Source organism: Mobula birostris, chromosome 9, assembly GCF_030028105.1.
Source record: "Mobula birostris isolate sMobBir1 chromosome 9, sMobBir1.hap1, whole genome shotgun sequence".
NCBI lineage: Eukaryota > Metazoa > Chordata > Chondrichthyes > Myliobatiformes > Myliobatidae > Mobula > Mobula birostris.
Genome location: NC_092378.1, coordinates 141,479,113 through 141,501,385, shown reverse-complemented (window position 1 = coordinate 141,501,385; position 22,273 = coordinate 141,479,113). Strand labels below are relative to the sequence as shown.

The window sequence follows — 22,273 nt, the reverse complement described above, 5'->3', positions numbered from 1 at the left end:
GAAGTTCATGTGATAGTAGTGTATTAAATTTGGCTTACATTATTGAAAAAGTCAATAAAAGAGGATGTTTTAAGAGTTTATAATTCTGAATTTCTGTCAAATTCCATTACTGATTTAATTTTAGGAACAGAAAATTAAAATCCAAGCAAACTCAATATACTGATCATGGGGGAGGGGGACAGGAAGTTACAGCTGACTTGACTTTTCTGATTCTCTGGTTATTGTTTTATCTAGAATGTTACATGCATTTACTGGTACTAGTAACATCATATGAGTATATTTAAATATGTCATTGAACATTTAAAATTTTAATTTACAATAGTTCTGCAAGGAGTTTACTGAAACATCAACTCTGGGCAAGATCCGTATTTCCAAACCTTATCAGCGTCTGTATAATTTTGAAACAAGATGTATCTTTAAATTTCAACTGCTCAGCGATGGTATAAAGTTAATTGGGTTGTACTCCATGTTTCTAACTCTTTTTTTCATTTGGTGCAGTTTTCTAGTTTCAGAGTTAAAACTGCAAGCTAAATCTGTCATGATTTGACTTCAGTAAAAGTTTGTAGGGTAAGCCAGACTACAACACAATAAAATGATGGCCATTCCGTAAAGCTTGATCTTTGTAAAGGAACCAATTAGTTATTTACGATCCTTTTTCAGAATATTTGAAATTGGATTTTCCATTTGAGAAGGAATTGATAGAATAAATGTAAGGTATCTGGAATTACTGAAGGACACATCTCCCAAATCCTTGAAATGATGCAGATGGTCCTTTTATTCATCATGTATGCTTTTTAAATATAATTTTAAAGATATGAATGAACTTTTATTTGATACATTTCATTAAAAAATATAGAAAACCTTTATTTAACAAATATTATTTACGTGATTGTCTTTTAAACCTGCTGCTACCTAAATTGTTATGCCTGTGCAATTTCTTTATATATTTACGTTTTCAACACTTCATTCTTTAATCTTGGGTATGACCCTAAACATATTAAACTAAAGTGTTGGTAATGCTCTTTGTTGGAGGATGGGGAGGGTGGGGGTTGGCGAGATAAAATTTATGAATCAGAATGTGGCTTTGTTTGAACTTGCTGCTAATGGATGAGCTGGCAAATAACATTAAAATAGTCAAACCTTTCAAGTTCAGAGGTGGCACGAGGGAATCGAGCCAAGGGAACTTCAAAAGCCAGCACAGCAAGACAGAACATGTGTTTGAGACTGAATAGATTAGAGGCCATTATCAGTCATTTGCCATGATGTAGTGAACAAAAGCTTGATTTTCCCTTCAGGGATGGGGTTAGTAATTTTTTAATAAATAGTTACTTCCCAGTGCTCTACCTGGTACCCACACATTCTATCCCAGAAATACAGGATAATATGGTTCATCATTCCATAACCACATATCTACACTCTTACTGATCTTGAGATAGCTGTAAATTAGACTGAAATACCCATTTGAACAAGACAAATCCAGAAGGAGTATGAAAGAATTATAAAATATAATTATTTATTTTCTTTGAAAATGATTGAACCATATCCTACAACTCGAGGCCTGGGATCACTATCTATTAAAGCACCCACCCACCGCCGCCCTCCATCCACTAATTCATGCTGTAAAGGTTAACTTCTCTTCACCCACCCCCCTCCCCAAATAACTGTCTTGGGCTCTACCTTTATCTGAAAACACCCCAGGAATAAAAAAAAACATTTTCCTACATTCTCCATTGAAAGGGAAAATGGTTAGTGTTGTATCATGTGCCAGGACCAATTATGCAGGATCTGAGATAATTTTCTTTTTCCTTTTCACACTCCCCTGCCCCAACAAGACTGGGAACCGTCTCTGGACTCTTTGGAGAGTTCAGCATAGAGCAAACTGACAGCTTTGGCTTTTCAAATCTGTCTGTAAATCTCACTCTTCCGCATTTGACAGGCAGTGCGAGGGAGTCCCGGACTTTAAACTGCTGAATGCCAGAAGTTCCATTCGGAGTTGCTGGCATTAGACAGAGAGGTCTAGTTGTTTTATTTTGATGTAACTTGTAAGTAGTCTAAAAGCACAGTTTTTAACTTGATCCAATGCTGGTTTTGTACTCTTTCCACGTGCTGTGTACATGAGGGAAAATAATCATTGTCAAATTGTACTAAAACAGGCCATTGGCCCAATTCAAACATGTCTTCCTGGCTTAGTCCCACATACCTGCATTTAGTTCATGTCCCTCTAAGGTGTTTCTACCCATATACCTGTCCAAATGTTTCCTAAATGTTGTAATAATATGTCTTCACCACCTCCTTGGTAACCTGTTCCATATACTCATCACCCTCTGTGTAGAAAAGCTTCCCCCAACTTCAGGATCCCTTTTAAATAATTTCCCTCTCACCTTAAACCTTTGCCTACAAGTTTGATTCCACTGTCCTGGAGAAAAAGACATGATCTATCTTACCTGTGCCTCTCATGATTTTGTAGACCTTAGAGCACTCTCAGCTTCCTTTACTAGGGAAAACGGTCATAAACCCTCCAGTCCTGGCGATATTCTTGTGAATCTTTTCTGCACCCTCTAGCTTATTTGAATTCTTCTTGTAGTTTGGTGACCATTTCATAGGCAGCTGTAGGAATAATGGGGTTGAAATTGCAGGTGGTTTTAATTTGCCTAATTTTAACTGGGACTGCCTTGGTGCTAAGGGATTTGATGGGGCCGAAATTTAAGCATGCCCGGGAAGGTTTTCTGAAGCATTATATAGATGACTGTAATAGCAAAGGATTTACAGTAGACCTGTCAGGAAATGAGGCTGGGCAAATGATTAATGTGTCACTACAGGGGAACTTTGGAACCAGTTCAATAGGTTTCAAGTAGTCATGGATAAAGGGAGACTGGTTTTCAAGTTATTGGGGGGGGTGGTGGAAGAGAACTCATCTTGATGGCATGATAGAGGATCTCTGAATTATAGAATCTTACAGTAGAGAAATAAGACATTCGGCCCAACTTGTGGCACCCTTCTGTATTAATCCCATCTTCCAGCACTTAGCCCATGGCCCTCCATGTGTGAGCATTTCAAGTGCTCATTCAAATACTTCAAATGCTCTCGAGACCCACCTTCAGCTATTCTCACAGGCAGTGTAACCCAAGCACCCACCAGTCTGGGTGAAGAAGGGCCCCTTCATCCCCTCCAAATCACTTCCTGCTCTTGCCATTAGTGCACATCTTCCAGATTTTTCCACCTCTGATCTGGGAGGAAAATGCTTCCTGCAGTTCATCCCATTGAATCCTCTTAATCCTATCTACTTCAGTCAAATCCCACTTTAGCCTCCTCTGCTAGAGGTAAAATGGGCCTAGCCTCTTTGGTGTCTCCTCAAATTAAAATACTCCATTCCAGGCGGTGTGCTACTGACTCTAACTCTACTCTGGTCTCCTCCCGCCCCCCCCCCCCCTGCCCCCCGGAAGTGGTATCACATCCTCCCTATAAAGTGGTGCCCAGAAATGCATGTAGTACTCCAGCTGAAGTCTGTTCTAGAAAGCTGGAGAATTATCTCACTACTTCTGTATTCAATGCCCCAACTGATAAAGGCTGGCATTCCATATGCCCTCCTAATCTTGTTAACTAATCACATTGCCACCTTCATGCAGTGTCAGAACAGGCCCTTCAGCCTGTGCTACTTTGGTGCCAATTTAAACTAATACCATCTGTCTTCACATGGTGTATATCTCTCTTTCCTGGCTGTTCATGTGCCTATGTAATTTCCTCTTAAATATTGCTATGTATCACCTCCATTGGCAGCACATTCCGGACAACCAGCACTTATAAACAGGAGGATCTGCAGCTGCTGGAAATTTTGAGCAACACGGTAAATGCTGAAGGAACTCAACAAGTCAGGCAGCATCTATAGAGGGGAATAAACAGTTGACTATTTGAGTCAAGATCATTCATTAGGACTGGAAAAGAAAGGGGCAAAAGCCAGATTAAGAAGGTAGGAGGAACGAAAGAAGTACAAACTGGCAAGTGATAGATGAGACCAGGTGAGGAGGAAGGTAGGTGGGTGGTTGAAGTAGTAAGCTGGGAGGTGATGGGTGAAAAAGACTTAAAAGGGGAAGATATTATGAGGTGAATTGATTATGGGGAGCAAGGACATGGCAGACCAATGGAATAATTACTTTGGTTCTGCCTTCACTAAGGAGGACATAAATAATCTTCCAGAAATAGTAGGGGACAGAGGGTCCAGTGAGATGGAGGAACTGAGCGAAATACTTGTTAGTAGGGAAGTGGTGTTAGGTAAATTGAAGGGATTGAAGGCAGATAAATCCCCAGGGCCAGATGGTCTGCATCCTAGAGTGCTTAAGGAAGTAGCCCAAGAAATAGTGGATGCATTAGTGATAATTTTTCAAAACTAGTTAGATTCTGGACTAGTTCCTGAGGATTGGAGGATGGCTAATGTAACCCCACTTTTTAAAAAAGGAGGGAGAGAGAAACCGGGGAATTATAGACCGGTTAGCCTAATGTCGGTGGTGGGGAAACTGCTGGAGTCAGTTATCAAAGATGTGATAACAGCACATTTGGAAAGCGGTGAAATCATCGGACAAAGTCAGCATGGATTTGTGAAAGGAAAATCATGTCTGACTAATCTCATTGAATTTTTTGAGGATGTAACTAGTAGAGTGGATAGGGGAGAACCAGTGGATATGGTATATTTGGATTTTCTAAAGGCTTTTGACAAGGTCCCACACAGGAGATTAGTGTGCAAACTTAAAGCACATGGTATTGGGGGTAAGGTATTGATCTGGATGGAGAATTGGTTAGCAGACAGGAAGCAAAGAGTGGGAATAAACGGGACCTTTTCAGAATGGCAGGCGGTGACTAATGGGGTACCGCAAGGCTCAGTGCTGGGACCCCAGTTGTTTACAATATATATTAATGACTTGGATGAGGGAATTAAATGCAGCATCTCCAAGTTTGCGGATCACACGAAGCTGGGTGGCAGTGTTAGCTGTGAGGAGGATGCTAAGAGGATGCAGAGTGACTTGGATAGGTTGGGTGAGTGGGCAAATTCATGGCAGATGCAATTTAATGTGGATAAATGTGAAGTTATCCACTTTGGTATCAAAAATAGGAAAACAGATTATTATCTGAATGGTGGCCGATTAGGAAAAGGGGAGGTGCAACGAGACCTGGGTGTCATTATACACCAGTCATTGAAAGTGGGCATGCCGGTACAGCAGGCGGTGAAAAAGGCGAATGGTATGCTGGAATTTATAGCGAGAGGATTTGAGTACAGGAGCAGGGAGGTACTACTGCAGTTGTACAAGGCCTTGGTGAGACCACACCTGGAGTATTGTGTGCAGTTTTGGTCCCCTAATCTGAGGAAAGACATCCTTGCCATAGAGGGAGTACAAAGGAGGTTCACCAGATTGATTCCTGGGATGGCAGGACTTTCATATGAAGAAAGACTGGATGAACTGGGCTTGTACTCGTTGGAATTTAGAAGATTGAGGGGGGATCTGATTGAAACGTATAAAATCCTAAAGGGATTGGACAGGCTAGATGCAGGAAGATTGTTCCCGATGTTGGGGAAGTCCAGAACAAGGGGTCACAGTTTGAGGATAAAGGGGAAGCCTTTTAGGACCGAGATTAGGAAAAACTTCTTCACACAGAGAGTGGTGAATCTGTGGAATTCTCTGCCACAGGAAACAGTTGAGGCCAGTTCATTGGCTATATTTAAGAGGGAGTTAGATATGGCCCTTGTGGCTACGGGGATCAGGGGGTATGGAGGGAAGGCTGGGGCGGGGTTCTGAGCTGGATGATCAGCCATGATGATAATAAATGGCGGTGCAGGCTCGAAGGGCCGAATGGCCTACTCCTGCACCTATTTTCTATGTTTCTATAAAGAGATCTATAATAGGAGAGGATAGTGAAACATGGAAAAGGGAAGGAGGGCAGTGTAAGGATGTTGGCCTGGTTTTCTTTGCAGTTCTGTTTTGGGATTTATGGAACATTACCTTGCTTCTCGGTACCTTGGCTACATTCGTAGTCAGGCAACATACAGGAATAGAGGCCAGATTGTCATGCATACCTTTGGTTGCATAGAAAAGATTGCTACTTTTACCAGTGAGTGTGGAAAAAATATGACCTTACATTTAATTACCCATTTTAGTTTTAATTAAAGTAGCAACTGATGTCAGTTTAGTAGGCAGAGTGTGATTCTATTTTCAGCTTTCTAGAATCAAAAGAAGAAAGTTTTTGATTAGAATTTTCAGCATTACTAAAAATTAGGAACATGGGGAAAGTTAATTTATCAATGCTGTTAAAAGGTTTATGGTTTAAAAAATTAAAGACTAAATATGTTTAAATCAATAATCACAAGTTATACCTTTATTTTTTGTGCAGAATTGAACATCATATTAGTAATCCACAGCAAATGAACCCTGAAAAATGCAAGCTGATAGCTTGTTTCTGATTCATTATTTATTCTTAGCCAAACTGTTTAAAAAACTTTAAATGCATAGTTTTGGCTACAGCCTCAACCAAATTTGTTACTGAAGGTCCAATGGTATGACTTTTTACAATACAAGTTCCCAATGTCGCACACTTAACAATTCACAGTAGAGCTGCTGGGTAAATATTAGACATGACTGAATAGCTCCTCCCATTTCCACAAGTGCAACTTTATTTCAGCTCAAAATAATCTGCAGATGCTGTGGTCAAAGCAACACTCACAGCATGCTGGAGGAACTCAGCAGGTCGGGCAGCATCCGCGGAAAAGATTGGTCGACGTTTCGGGCCAGAACCCTTCATCAGGACTGTAGAGGGAAGGGGCAGAGGCCCTATAAAGAAGTTGGGGGGCCTTCTTTATAGGGCCTCTGCCCCTTCCCTCTACAGTCCTGACGAAGGGTTCCGGCCCGAAACGTTGACCGATCTTTTCCGCGGATGCTGCCCGACCTGCTGAGTTCCTCCAGCGTGTTGTGAGTGTTGCTTTATTTCAGCTATTGTGATAACTTTCTATTGGTTAAGTGAGTTCTGGAGATTACTTGTGGAAAATTGTAATGGTTGTAGAGGGCACATGTAAAATTTTGAAAAGTTTTAAGTTTTCTTTATATCTTTCACTCATTTTAGATGTATCAAATAATGAGATTTACACTGAAATAATTTTCTCGCTAGTTTCACTATTTCACCATACGCTTGAACATAACCGTTTTGCTGAAGATGTTTTCAAGCCAGAATATATGATTTGCTATTTGCTATAAAGATGAATCTGTGTTAATTTAAAATTAACATAGAAGAATTTAAAATGATACAGGTTACTGAACATAGTTTGACATTTTTTTGAGCAGAGATGGAATTCCACCGTATAGAATCCGAAAGCAGCATCGGCGGGAAATGCATGAAAGTGCCAAAGCGAATGGACGAGTGCCACTACCTCACATTCCTGTAAGTTTTTCTTTTATAATCCTACAGATGAGCAAAAAGAAAATTCATCTGTGAAATATTTCTTTAAAAAAAATATTCAGCCAAATTTTCACTCAGCCTTAAGCACATACGAGGGGTGATAGATAAGTTCATGGCCTAAGGTAGGAGGGGTCAATTTTAGAAAACCTAGCACATTTATTTTACAATATAGTCCCCTGCTACATGTACACCCTTAGTTCAGTGGTCGTGGAGTATACGGATCCCTTCTTTGTAGAAGTGGTTCCCAGCAGGAGTGATTTATAAGTTCGTGGCCTAAGGTAGAAGGAGATGAGTTATTAACTTCAAACTTCCTGCATTATCACTCAGAGTTGAACTGCACGTGCTTGTAACAAGAGCGTCTTGGACCTCCAGGTGGTCACCAGCAGGGCTGATTGATAAGTTCATGGCCTAAGGTAAGCAATGAGTTATACAGCTCTTGTTACATGTATGTGCAGTTCAACTCTTTGAGTGAAAATGCAGAAAGTTTGAAGTTAATAACTCATCTTGTTCTACCGTAGGCCACGAACTTATCAATCACCCCTGCTGTGGACCACTTCTGGACATCCAAGACGCTGACTTCTACAAAGAAGTATCCGTATGCTCCACAACCACTGGACTAAGTGTGTAAATGTAGAAAAAACAAATGTGCTAGGTTTTTTAAAATTGACTCCTTCTACCTTAGGCCACGAACTTATCAGTCACCCCTCATACTTGTCCCCTGCTATATTTTTCATATCTTAATACAGTGGATTCTGGTTAATTGGGACACATCAGGACCAGTACATTTAGGTCCAATTAACCAGCTAGCCCAATTAGCTAAAGTTGCATGGAAATAGTTAAAAAGCTGTGTGTATATATATTTAAAATTAAGTAGATAAGGGATGTCATAGGTACCATGTATTTTTGCTCCTCGTATGTGAAGGATGTAAGAAATAAAGTGAATTCAATACTATGTACAGTTGAAATTGAATGGAAGAGTGCAAGTGTTCAAAATATGAATTTAAAAAATGTTAAAATACCTCACTGGTTCAAATTACATCTGGAGTTTGAAGAAGTTGACATGTCAGTTGAAGTATATCAACATCATATGTTGAAAGTGTATTTGCTGCAGATATTCATATTGCTGTGGTCAAAGACAAGTTAATCCTATACTTTCCTGTTATTGTGAGTTGTTTTTCTAAAAAGATACAGTTTTCTGTTTACATTCTTGTCAAAAACTTATTTTTAATTTGAACCATAACTTGAGGGCAACACCTCACTTTTTCTACAATATTTAAGCACAATTATTCTCCTACATACTGCCGAAAGAAAATTATATTCGGCATTATTTTCCTGTAGTAAGGGCAACTGTGTCCCTCTTAAGGCATTACTTTCATGTTAGGCTTTAATCTTTTTATTCTTTTAATAGAGCAATAGGAGTATTACCCTGCTGACAAAAAGCTTCCAGGTAGTGCCTGGTAAACAGAACACAAATCTTGGCCTAAACAAAGTCAATTAAATAATAAATGAAAGAGATTTGGAAATGCTCGAGGCCTTATTTATTACAGCTTGTTCCAGTGTGTCCTTTTAACATGTTTTGCCAACTTGATTTAATTCAGTTCTCCCAAGCACTTCATGTTGTTGGTTTGCATTTAAATAAAGACATTTAGCTCAGCGTCAACCAATGAAAATTGGAGTACCTTCTAGTAATATTTTCTGATTATCATTACTGGAGCAAGAAGGGCTAATGCTTTCATGAAGGAATTTGCATGTAGAGGGGGAAAACTGCTAGGAAAAACTGTTTTCACTAATTTGAATGAACTTTGAGTACTGACTTCTATAGAGATCTGTATAACTGAACCTTTGAATATCTTTCCACTTGCGTTTAAATTTCAAACACTAATGGTGCATTATGTTTGAAGGTTGATTGTTTTCATTCCTGTAGCTGAAGCTCTTAAAAGAAATGGCTTCTGGATTTGGGAGGTTCTATAAGATTGTATCATGGCAAATTTAATTTTATTCAAAGAGGAAGACAACATAGGAACCTCCAGTCCATTTAGTTTACTGTCTGTTATTTGAAGCTATTATTAAAGGTGTTATCACAAGACACCTTTTTTTAAAAAAAAGGGTAACCAGGCAAAGTTAACATGGACTTTATTTATTGAGATACAACGAGGAATAGGCCCTGCTAGCCCTTTGAGCCACACTGGCCAGCTAACCCCTATTTAACCCTAGCCTAATCACAGGACAATTTACAATGACCAAATAACTTGCCAACCAATACGTTTTTGGAAATTGGGAGGAAACCGGAACACCCAAAGGAAACCACAAAGTCACAGGGAGAACATACAAACTCCTTACAGACAATGGTGGGGACTTGTGTAAAGGAAATGTTATTTGAGGAATTAATGTGTAGTGGGCAAATGAGAAGTAAGGGATGTACTAAGGCATTGGATATAGTATGGTATCATAGATTATTGCAGAAAATAAAAGCTTGTGGTGTAGGAAGTAATATTGATGTGGATAGAAGATTGGTAGACTAACACATAGCTGACATGCATGGATGTCCTGGTTTTCAAGATGTATTCTTGTGTTTTGCGGAGACTGTTGTTGGATATTTGCATTACAATTTTAATAAATTACTAAATGAAGGCACAAAGGTATGATTAAATTTACTGGTGATAGAAAACAATAGGAAGGTGAGTTATGAAGTAGACATGTGAACATAGATTAAGTGAGTAGGTAAGTATCAGGCAAATGGAGCATAATGTGGGAAAATGTAGAATTGTGCCTGGCAGCGTAAAATGTAACAGATACTGAAGTGGTGAGATCTGAAATGCAAAGTAATCTGAGTGTCCTTGGGTAATATCCAGGTTGAACAAGCAATTAGTAACGCTAACAGCATTTTAGTGTTTACTAGGTGTGTTGAATGCAAAATTAGAGCATTTCAGTTGTATGTCGCTTTGAGACCACTTCTGGAGTATTTTGTACAGTGTTGATCTCATTTTAGCTAGGATTGGAAGCAGTTCAGGGAAAGTTTACTTGAAGGCTGCAAAAAAATAACCTGAAATGTTGTTCATCTTTCTTTCTCTATAGATGCTGCCTGACCCTCTGAGTTTTTCCAGCAGTTTGAGACCCTGCATCAGGTCTGAGCCTGTAGAGAGAAGATGGCCAGTATTGACAGTGAAGGCTGAGACAGGGGCTAGTAGTGATGGGTGGAACGAGATATGCAAGGGGAGGAACAGATTGTTGGGCAGTTAGAGCCAGGTAGGTAAGGGGAGGTGGGGTGCTGAAATGGAGGCTGGTAGCTGATAGTGGGAACCAGATAAAAGAGATTCTATGATTCTTTTTACATTGTTGGGGGCCTATGTTTGTGCCCATGCCAACACCTTAGATTTATAGAAAATTAAAGTTAAAAACAAGTTCTGGGTTAATTAGTGTGTTGAGGGGAAACTGGTTAGCTCCTTGTTTCAGGATGAAGCAGAGGGCCTTAAGGCCTTTCTGATGGGGATGGAGGCGTGTAGAGACTGGTGTCTGTGGTAAGGGTGAGGCATTTGGGACCAGGGATATGGAAGCTGTCAAAATGATAAGACATAAGAGTTGTTTCAGATATAGATGGGAAGGGATTGAACAAGGGGACATAATAGGCTTGTTAAGAGTCAGCATAAAATACAGCTCTTCTAACACATCTGGTTTGTGGATCTTGGGTAAGAAATAGAGTGCAGTATGGGAAGGGGGCACTATCAGGTTGTAATAGAGTAGAGATCTAATGCAATGACATTTTTAAGGTCTAAGACACAGTCACTTGGTGTTTGTGGGTCACTGTTTAGGGGAAATAATGAGGGGCTTGAGAGCTACCATCTGGCCTCTGCAATTTAGAGGTCAGTGTGTCAGACCACAATGGCATTACTCATCTGGAGGAGGCTGAGATAGGTGTAAAGTGGATGGAGTAGTACAAATTCAGAAGTGGTAATGGGTGTGGGACTGGAGAAGTTGAAGTAATCAATGACATATTGGTAATTAGAAATGAAAAGGTCAAAATTTTTAGGCTAGAGAAGAGACCCAAGTGGAATGAGAGTGCTGGAGATATGAGAAAGGATCATCATCTGTAAAGGATTCCTTGTTAAAGAAATAGGCACAGAGGAGAATGTGACAGAAAAGTTTAATGTCATATAGGTGCCAATACTCATTGAGATACTGGAGAGCACAAAAAGATGTCTTATCTTACAAGGAGTGGTTGGGCAGCTAGATTTGTGTCTGATGGAGTGGAATATGTCTTGTTTGCAAAGAGATCCAAAGGGATCTTGACAGCATATATGTGGAGAGGATGCATCATCTTAATCTAGAACCAGGAGTGACTGTTTTTTCTTGTAAAAGTGATCACTTGTTTTAAAGAATGGATGTGGTGAAATATTTTGGAATGTGAAGAGTCTCTAAAATTGACTTTCCCAAAAACAGCAATGAAAGTAGTCTTTGAATAGCTTCAGGCCAAAGTTAAATTCTTTAAGCGAGAGGGTAAAAGATTACAGCAGAAATGCACAATTGAAGTTACAATCAGATCTGTCATGATTTTAATGGCAGAGTAAAATCGATAACTAGGTGGCCTAATAATTTGTTTGAATATGTAAATACTGCAAAATGTTATCAGTAAGCCCCATGTGTTATAATAGTTTGCTTTAAGCCAAGTCAGTATGAAAAGTTAACACCAAGTCCTGTTGTATGCATGCATGAAAGATTAACTATTTCATGTTTAAGAAATAAGGCAGTGCAAGCTTGTCAGCCCTCCCTGTGTTTTCTCAACGTAAAAATTTCCAGTTGATAAAAAATTAAAGAAGAGTAAGGTGTTGAGGAAGGCCTTTTTTTAAGGAAATATTTCTCATTAAAATATGACGTTCAAAGCCCAAAGAAATCAAAAGAATGTGTTGGGCAGTGAACCTGAACTAATTCTGGCATGCACTATTTACCAATTGATGAAAGCCATTCCAGTTATTTATTTCCTGGATTGGTAATCAAAATGAATTAGAGATCATTTTGGAGTCTTTCGGTTCTATTTGATTAAATAGCTAAGGAACTACGTAAAGCAAATATTTTTTTACTGAATCTCTATTCCTTGCATTTTAGATTGTTAAATGTTGGGAAGGGAAGTTTTTAAATGTCCAGCTCACTGTTTGAAATCGTAGTAGTAGGAGGATTACAAATTAATTACACACCATTCTTTGTTAAATTTTGTATGCACACACAGACTAATAGGCACATTGAGCCCAGTAAGCATAACATGGGCAAGAATTACAACGTTAGATAAAATTAAACACTGGTCAACTCCTATTTAATCTGAAAGGTAAAGCTTCAAAATTAATGAAGGGATGATTCCACACAACTACAAGTGGCTGCTAATTGACCAATGTTAACTTTTCCTAATAAGTGAAAGTACACAATAGCTTGGTCTGAGGATTTTGCTCTGGTTGTGTCCTATCTGAATATAATACGAAGATGAATGAACTGGATTTTTTTTTTATTAACAATGAGTAAAACCCGTTAAAGAATCATGGGTGTTTTGCTCATAGCCTTGCACCTGAATATTGTAGATATAATTAAACCTTAAATTTGCTACATCTGTGCTTTTAGTTTACACTGAAATATTATGCATTGCTGCCCCAAAGAATGCATTAGATATCTATTATGAAGACACTTAATAATTTGCATTTGCTTTTTGTAATGACTACAAAACAAATTACACACCAATTATCAAGCAGCTAAAGTGCTACTTGTGGACTGAACTGCACAACATTGTTTATGTATAATTGTGAATTTGTAATTGAAACTAAAGTTATAGTGTATAGTTTCATGCATAGTTTGTGTATGATCTACATAGTTTATCGTTTAGCATATTCAATAACAAGTAACACTTGTGTTTGCTTTATTTTCTAGATATAAAGCAAAATCTAATTTTTATGCTCCCTGAACCCCTCTAATGTCAGTGCACAAATACTGAAATAAGAAATCTCAGTCAATGGTATAATAGGGAGCTGATTTCTGACTGTTCTGATGTAAGATAGCTTCATAATGGGATAATCAGATTGGGTTTAATTCCATCAGTACAGTCAGAAGTTCTTCACCAGAAACAGCTTGGGTTCTCAGAGGCTCCATTCTATTTGTTCACGTCCAATATGGCAAAAGCAAATCCACCATCAAACTAATCTTATTAAGGGAGTTCAGTTAGCTTTGGTTTTAAATTAGATTATTTTCATCCTCAAGCTGCACAGGACCTGGTTTTTGGCTTTGATCATTTGGCTGTGAATAGTTGCACAGATAGGCCAGTTACTATTCCCAGCTGCACAGCACTCTGTTCATTAACATTACTCTTTTCACTGCATGGTTGCTGTAGAGAAGTCTGGACTGATCACTTCTATCTGGATATGATTTTGCTTGATTCAGCAGTGCCTTACAAACAGGATAAAATTGGTGGTTTTATCACAAGTTGGATCTAGAGTAAAGTTGTATCTAAAGAAGACAATCTGTTTTGACTTGATCATTCAGCAATAAAATGTTACAATTATACAAAGTCTAGGCTTTTAACATGTTAAATCATTTGGAGTGCAAATCTATTAGCATTTTACACACAGTTCAATGAGATTCTGGAACATTGGTGCAAAAGCTGAGGTTGGAGTAAGGAGGTATAAAAGCCCACTTTGAAAATAAGGCAGAAAACATGTTCCTGGTTTTTATCCTCGCCATTTTAAGTAAAACAATTCTGAAAAAAGGTTTCTGTATGAAAGTAAAATGTAACACTTGGAACATAGAAAAATACTGCTGCATTTTGTATAATGAAATATGTTCATTTTTATTTCACGATGGATTTAAGGCAGTGCTTTTTTTTGAGAGCAAGATTATGGATAGTTTCAACATGACCTGCATAGATGTTCGCTTGCTTTTTCTTGCCATTGAATATGTGGTATATTTTGGAATTCATTCATCAATGAATGCCTCAGGCAGCCCTTCTATTAATTGTCCTTAAATTGCAGTAATTTAAAATTGCTGCAATTGTTTTGTATGTTTTGAAAGAAGGAATTTGATTGTCCAGGTTAGCTTGTTCAGCTCAATGCATTTGGCAACCAATTTACAGCTTTTTGGGATAATTTTGTATACTTTACATAATGTGCAAATTAAATTTCCTATATTTGTTGCCACAGTCTTTATTACATCTTTGTAGAAAAATTTTGTTGAAAACTTGTGGTTCGTGCAGCATATTTTAACTGGACTTGAACGAATAGAATGATTTAATTTTTTTTTCTTTAAGGCCATACTTAGACATGTCCGCTGAAGTTATCATACAACTGTAATATTTTTCACTTAAATGCCCAGCAGTACATTTTATTAAAATAATTTTTTCCTGCTTGTGACAATTTGTTACAATTTGGTGATCTTGGTTCAGCTAAGAAGAAATGAATCTGACACCAGGATGTGGCTTTGAAATTAGATTGACATTTTCATGCCTATCCACCTTTTGAATTGCATTTCTAATAAAAATCTATGCATAAATCTATTAATAAAATTGCAGTATTATATATCTAGTAAAATATGCCTTGCATCCATGGTGCATCAAACACTGGGCTGCAGAATTAAAACTAGTTTGCCTTTATTGCTGTTCTGAACTACAATCCTTTGGAATAGGACTGTGATCATTGACCATTCTTTTTCAAAATACTGGTTTTATTTAGATTAAGATACAGTCCACACATTGGTCTTCACCTTGATCTTGCTGAACGTATCAATTTCCAAGATCCAAATCTGCTGCAGTTTAGTTGGTTATTTGCAAGAAAACCCCAGTGCCAACCGGGCCTTTGTCCTGTGGTGAGGCATCAAGCCATTAATTTTCTCTTCATACCAACTCTTTAAGTGTTGAAACTGTAGAATAGTGGATCAAACATACATTCAGGCAATTGCACAGGGTTTTGGTGGAACCGAGTTTGCAAATTAGGTCTGTGTATGCAAGGGAGGAGATGTATATTGCCCCAGAGATTGTGTAATACGGTTACAGAAAGTGCAGTGCAGGCAGACAGTAACGTGCAAGAGGCATGCCAATGTAGATTGTGAGATCATGAGCCCATCGCATCTTTTAAGAGATCTGTCAGTTTTATAACAGCAGGATAGAAGCTGTCCTTAAGCCTAGTGGGATTAAGTTGGCCTAAATTCTCAATGTAGATGAATATGAGTCTGAAAAGGATCCTGAAGATAGAGCAGTTCTTTCCCAAGTTGGACAAATCTGGAAATGGAATGTATTCATTTAGGAGTGAGGTGGAAAAAGAACTATTAAGTGTAGTCAGATCTTAGGACCCCAGAGGAACTTGGGAATTGGTGGGAGAGGTATCTGGTGGAATTGGGTGTGAAAATGGATGAGGAAGAGAATACCCAAGCAGACTCTAGAGTTCACAGAGCCTGTCTCTATTTCTGGTTCATTCTATACAAATATTCAAACAAGTCAATGTTTGTATAAACCTATACTGACTCTTTGCTTAGAACAGAACAATGCGAGAAATGACAGAAGTAGGGCACTCCAAGCTTGCTGCTGTTGTTTAATGTGATCAAAGCTGATATGACCCAGGCCTCCATTTTTCTGTGCCAATTGCAAGCAGTCCTCAATTTCCCAGTTATTTAAATATTTATCTATACCCTCTTTAAATACCAGCCCCTGCTGCCCTCTGAGCTAGAGAATTCCAGGGATTAATCACACATTGTGAGAAGAAATTCTTATATACATCCGTTTTAAATGACCACTCTATATAGTAAATACATTTTCTCAACACTTTCCTGCCAGTGGAACCATCTGACCTTTCTATCTGTCGTGCCTCTTTATGAGCTCTTTGTTTAAATAAAATCATTTTTCTTCTAAGCTCCAAAACCTACAGAACCAACTTCTGTACCACTTTCTGTACCTTCTCATGATAGAACAACTTTTCCCACAAATCAGGCTAGTGAATCTCCTGGATCTTAAGGGGATCAATTCACATCTATTTCTAAACTCCAATCATCAGTTTGCCTTCTGAATTACTTGCTGCATTCACCTGCTAACATTGTGTTTTTTGTTTCATGCACAAGGACATCACAATTTTCTATGTTTCTAATCCCTCTGTACTCTCTGGAATTGTTTTTTGATTCCTGTTACTGAAGTGCATGACACCACTTCACCACATTAAATTCCATTTGCCAGGTTTTCACCTACACTATCAACCTATCATCATTTTGCAGAGCCCAAATATCCTTATTGTAACATGCCCATCTATGTCACTATTTGGCAATCTTAGACATCTTGCACTCTCTCCCCACCTCCAGATTATCAGTATAAACAGTCAATAATTGGTGGCCAAAAACTGATCATTGGGACATTCCTCTAGTTACTCTTACAGTTTAAAGACCTGTTCATTCAGATTTTATTTTCTGTGAGATAACCAGTCTACAGTCATGCTCTTCCCAGTTATCACACTTTCCCTGATGCTCTGAGCCCTTGTGCAGTTGCCTTAAATGTGACACTTTGTCACATTAGGGTTCAAATACTATAGTTTGGCTCTATCAGCTCTGCTTATTACATCATCAAAGAACTCAAGTAAATTTGCCAAAAATGTTTCACTTTTCATTTAAAAAAAAACATTCTGACTTGATTTGATTCAATAGTCTGTTATTTACTCTTTTTTTCCCTGCCACTCCATCTACTAGAAATCATATTCTTATCTTGTTACTAAGAGGGACATTTGAGCAATGTGGCCTCATTGATAAAATTGATCCTGTTTCAACTATTTAATATGGCAATGGAGCAGACTGCGCAAGTCAAATGGAAAACGGGCAATATATCTTCGGATCCATTTCTGCCACAAATGTTCTCACTGATGTTAAACTTTGAACTTTACAAAAAAGTGCCTTATTCAGTACTTGTGTGGCTTTCAAAGAAGAAATCTGGAATTCTCTTCCCCATATGGATTAAATGAAACCTTTTAGTTCATCTTGCCAACAAAAACTTTCCAGACAAACAAAAGTAAAATACTGCAGATGCTGCAAATCTAAAATAAGAACAGAAAATGCTTGAAAATACTCAACAAGTCAAGTGGTATCTCTGAAGAGAAATGTGAGTTAACAATGTATGAGATGAAGGGGAAACTATTGAAGGTGATTCTTTGGTCATGATTAGGCATTAGAATGGAATAATGTATCTGGTCCTTCCTAAATGGATAAATATTGGAGAGCTACTGTCAAAAATTGCCAAGGAGGAAGGAGGATAGAGAAGGGAGAGATTAACTTTGTGATAGTCTGTGGTGGCTTTAATACTTGTGATAATGTGGGTGGAGGGATTCAAACAGGCTATGTTTGAAAAAATTAGAGTAAGTTTGGAAATATGCTTGGGATTTTGGAGCAAATATGCTGTTCTACATTCAGTTTAGCTGATCTTGTTGAGCTCATCATTTTACATTTGTTCTTTTTGCCCACTTGACAGATTCTCTGGTATCTTAATTTCTGTCTTTAAATCCATGGAACCTTCTCATTTACTATCATCCAATTATTTGACCACTATACTAAACATCTGCTTGCTGAAGTTAAAATGCAAGTAAGAGAATGTTTTAATTGATGGTGATTTAATTTGTTGATAGCTGGTTTTAAAACTAAAGATTAACTTTTTTATTTTTACTTTAAAGTAAGTGGAAATTTACTTGTAGCAATTTATGCACGAGTAGAAGATGAAATTATTTCAGATTTTGCACTTTTTTGACCCGTCTCTTGATTTGCCTAGCGCACGTATCGGATGCCAAAGGATATCCATGTTGAACCAGAAAAGTTTGCAGCAGCACTAATTAGTCGGCTGGAGAGTGTACTGCGAGAGCGAGAGGCAGAGGAGAAATTGGAAGAACGTCTTAAACGTGTGAGAGCGGTATGTTTCACATATTAATGTAGACTGAAACATGTTACCTATGATCTGATTGGTTAAAATATTTATTCTGCTTTAAATATAAGGCAGTATTTGGTATTTTACTTGTCTAATTTTGTATAAGCTAGTAATACGTGCAACAGGAAACTAATGCTAAATCTATCCATAAAGCACATTAATATATTTGTCATTGACTTTGAACTGATGCTTATTTGCCACACTTGCGGAATTCAGTCATCTGGCCTGTGTGGATTTATTTTTTAAATGTCTGCACTGAGATTGTCCATAATTTTTGTTAACATTATGAAATTGAAACTGCATCCAATTTCAGTCGAAAAACTGATAATCCACCACAATTAAGAATTTGGTGCCACACTGGCAGGCTTTCTGGGCTATTGTATGTGTAATGCTATGGTTCATATTTTTACAGTTATGCCGTGTGTATTTCATTTAGCAGTTCTTTAAGAGTAGTCTTCTGCTGTCAGCCTGCTTGGATCATTGTTAAGATAAGGGATGATGAGGAATGTGTGCCATCCAATTTGGATGGTAGAATTAGGGGGAGGTTTTCTTGGTGAGGGACACTAAGGTTGTTCTTGGGGGGGTGGGGGTTGTTTTGGTTTGGAGGGAGATGATGAGAAGATGCTGGGGAGAGCCATTGGTAGAATACAACCTGGTGGGAGACACATTGTTGGAGATGGATTGTGAGTGAAGTTTGGAAGGCGGTGTGTGCTTTCACACTGACCGAGGGCCCAGCGCAGGAGTGAAAGAGAAGTTCAAGATGAGCTCCTACTTGTGCACATTCGACAGTTTAATTAAAATAGGCCATTTCTTTTTGTTTTTAACTAACCCTTTAGTTAAGATTCATAAATATAATTCCTTTAGTCATATGCAGTGTACTATCTCTTATTTCGTGGCACTAATTTGTAACAGAGTAACAGCATCCACACAAACCAGGGTTTTGGATGAGAGAGTCTTCTCAGTCTCACAAGTCTGGCGTGACCAGAGAGTGTTTTCCCTAGACTCAAGCAGCCAAGGAAGCCAGGGAGTTTCATGTGTTATTCCTTTTAATATCCCAATATTGAATTCAGTTTTTTTAAATTTTGCACAATAGAATTTTCCAGCCTACCTGATGCATTGAAAACAAGTGCAACAAGCATCTCCTGACAAATTATCAGAGTTTTACTGTATGTTCTAGAACAAAAGGCATCCATAGTCATGAGCCAAATTTTGTCTAACGTGCTTAGACATCATCTGGCAGTAATCATAATCACATACAATATGATATGTGAAAGGAAGAAATGCAAAACCATTTGTAAGATTTTAGATAGAGGAAAGGCTGACTGTGAATGAAATGGAGCCTATAAGCAACAAATGTGGGCCAGTTTCTTTCAGATAAAACACCCGAGGAAATTGTACAGAATGTTATTTATCATACCATAGAACTAAGAGGCAGAGCTAGACTTGATCTTCATTTTTTTTTTTAAATGCCCTGTTAAAACATAAAACAATACAGCATAACACTGGCAAAAAATATTTAGTGATCCAGTTGACTGGCAAATAACAGCAAAGAGCATAAGAAGAAATTTTCGAGGTACATCAAAATTGTCTTTACAGTTAGAAAGTGAGTGTAACAGAAAGAAGCTCGAGTGATATTGGTATCTTGAAAGCTGAAGGAAAAGGTTAACCTGCTGAATATCTAAAGTATATTACTACAGATGGGGGCTTACCAAAATTAATGTAAGCAAAAGAAGCAATGTAGAAAATAGCTTTGAAGATTGACAGTTTCCATTTTGGGGGTGGGGAGTTGTTTTAACTATTATCTTCCAATTTGTATTTGTTGTGCTAATATTTGCATAGATAATCGATGCTCATTATCACTTCTGTTTGACTGGAAAGTAGCTACAAGACTATTCATAAGCAACTTATTTTGCAAAGATTTAAAGAACACCTAGCCAGAGAGATGCAAATCTTGTCTCAAGTAGTTCCATAATTTCAAAGCCAATTCAGTAGTGCCACCTGCAGGTGGAATTCAGTAATTTTACACAGCTTATTCAGTCACATTACTGTCCTATTCTTTTTGTCCCAATCAATTCACTTGAGTTATATGGAAAATATATATGCATGAAAACTTTTTGTCATTCAATTATTAGATCATTTGAGCTTTATAATGCAAGTGTTTTGACTTCACATGCAGCACTTCTGCAATATTCTTCATAAATTATAGCAAATGAGGTAATTAGCAGCTCAAACTAGCTTCTAAGAGGTGTTGAGCGCCATCAGCAACAGCAGAAATGTATGCCAGTGCTATCTAAACTCCAAGCCCACCATATCTGTTCTTCCCCTAACACTCCCGTACTAATAAGTGCAGAAGGGCATGCCAGGAGTATACTTGGGCATACCTAAAATGAAATGCTATCCTGTTGATACTGCTGCAGCACAAACCAGCCAATGAATTAAATCACACCTTTGCAATCCTGTTACATCCTGTCATGAATGGTGAAGGCCAACTAAATAACTAATGAAGAAAGGAATCTCCAAGCTCATCCTCATCTTTAGGATGGTGAGGTTCAGCATATGAATGCTAAAGATGAACCTGAAGCATTCACAACTGTATTCATCTAGATATTCTAAGCTGATGATCTTTCTCTGCTTCCTCCTGAAATTCTTACCATCACAGAAACTGATCTTCAGCCACTTAAATTTGCTTGCTCATTCTGAGAGCACTAAACTGCAAACATAGGTGGCAGTCTCAAGGCTGTACCTGAGATCCTCCTATTTTTTTTTTTTACTTCAATGACCTTCCTTTTTTCATAAACTAGGAAATCAGGACCATGTTCAATTCTGTAGGCCAGAACTTAGTGTTGGTTAGCAGAGAGAAATACTTGGATGTGATTTTGTGAAAGGTGAATAATATTTTGTCACAAGTACCAGACAGTAAACAACTTCATCAAGAGGATTAAATCACAGTCACATGTCCTTGACATTCAGTGTCATAACCATTAAGTTACCACCCTCAACATTCCGAGATTTTTCATTAACTAGAACTGTAGCTGGACCAGCAATATTGTGGTCACATCAGCATGTCAGTGATGTCTGTGGAGGGTAATTTACCTTGTGTTACCCTAAAGTGTCTTTACTATGAACAAGTCAATGCGTTGAAATACTTTCAGCTTGTCCTTATGAATGCAACTCCAACAATGCTCTAAGCATTACTGCGGGTCAGACCAGCCCAGATGCACGGAAGTTGTTATGTGCACATCCACAAATTGCATTGCTTGGGTTACCCTCACACCATCTTCACTAAAAGAATAAGATGGCAGTTGCAGAGGAACACTGCCAACGGCAACACTTCTTCCAAGTCTTACCTTAAATTACTAGGTCCAGACCTAGTGTTCATTATTCACTACGGAAAAAGTTCTTGGTGATTGTAGGGATGACTTACAGTGGACTGAAAAGCTTGAGCACATAGATATTAAGAAAGAAGATGTGCTGGAGCTTTTGGAAAGCATCAAGTTGGATAAGTCACCGGGACTGGATGAGATGTACCCCCAGCTACTGTGGGAGGTGAGGGAGGAGATTGCTGAGCCTCTGGCGATGATCTTTGCATCATCAATGGGGACGGGAGAGGTTCCAGAGGATTGGAGGGTTGTGAATGTTGTTCCCTTATTCAAGAAAGGGAGTAGAGATAACCCAGGAAATGATAGACCAGTGAGTCTTACTTCAGTGGTTGGTAAGTTAATGGAAAAGATCCTGAGAGGCAGGATTTATGAACATTTGGAGAGGCATAATATGATTAGGAATAGTCAGCATGGCTTTGTCAAAGGCAGGTCGTGCCTTACGAGCCTGATTGAATTTTTTGAGGATGTGACGAAACACATTGATGAGGGTAGAGCAGTAGATGTAGTGTATATGGATTTCAGCAAGGCATTTGATAAGGTACCCCAT

General features: G+C 38.3%; 1 protein-coding gene across 4 annotated transcripts in view; it reads left to right on the top strand.

Annotated features, from left to right (window-relative positions):
• Positions 1-22,273, top strand: part of axin1 (axin 1) — a 147,039-nt gene that overhangs the window by 90,155 nt on the left and 34,611 nt on the right. For all 4 annotated transcript variants that reach the window (XM_072269001.1, XM_072269000.1, XM_072269002.1 and 1 more), the window contains exons 4-5: positions 7,323-7,419; positions 18,194-18,331. In XM_072269001.1, coding sequence (XP_072125102.1) covers positions 7,323-7,419; positions 18,194-18,331 — 235 coding nt within the window. The remainder of the gene's footprint in view (positions 1-7,322; positions 7,420-18,193; positions 18,332-22,273) is intronic.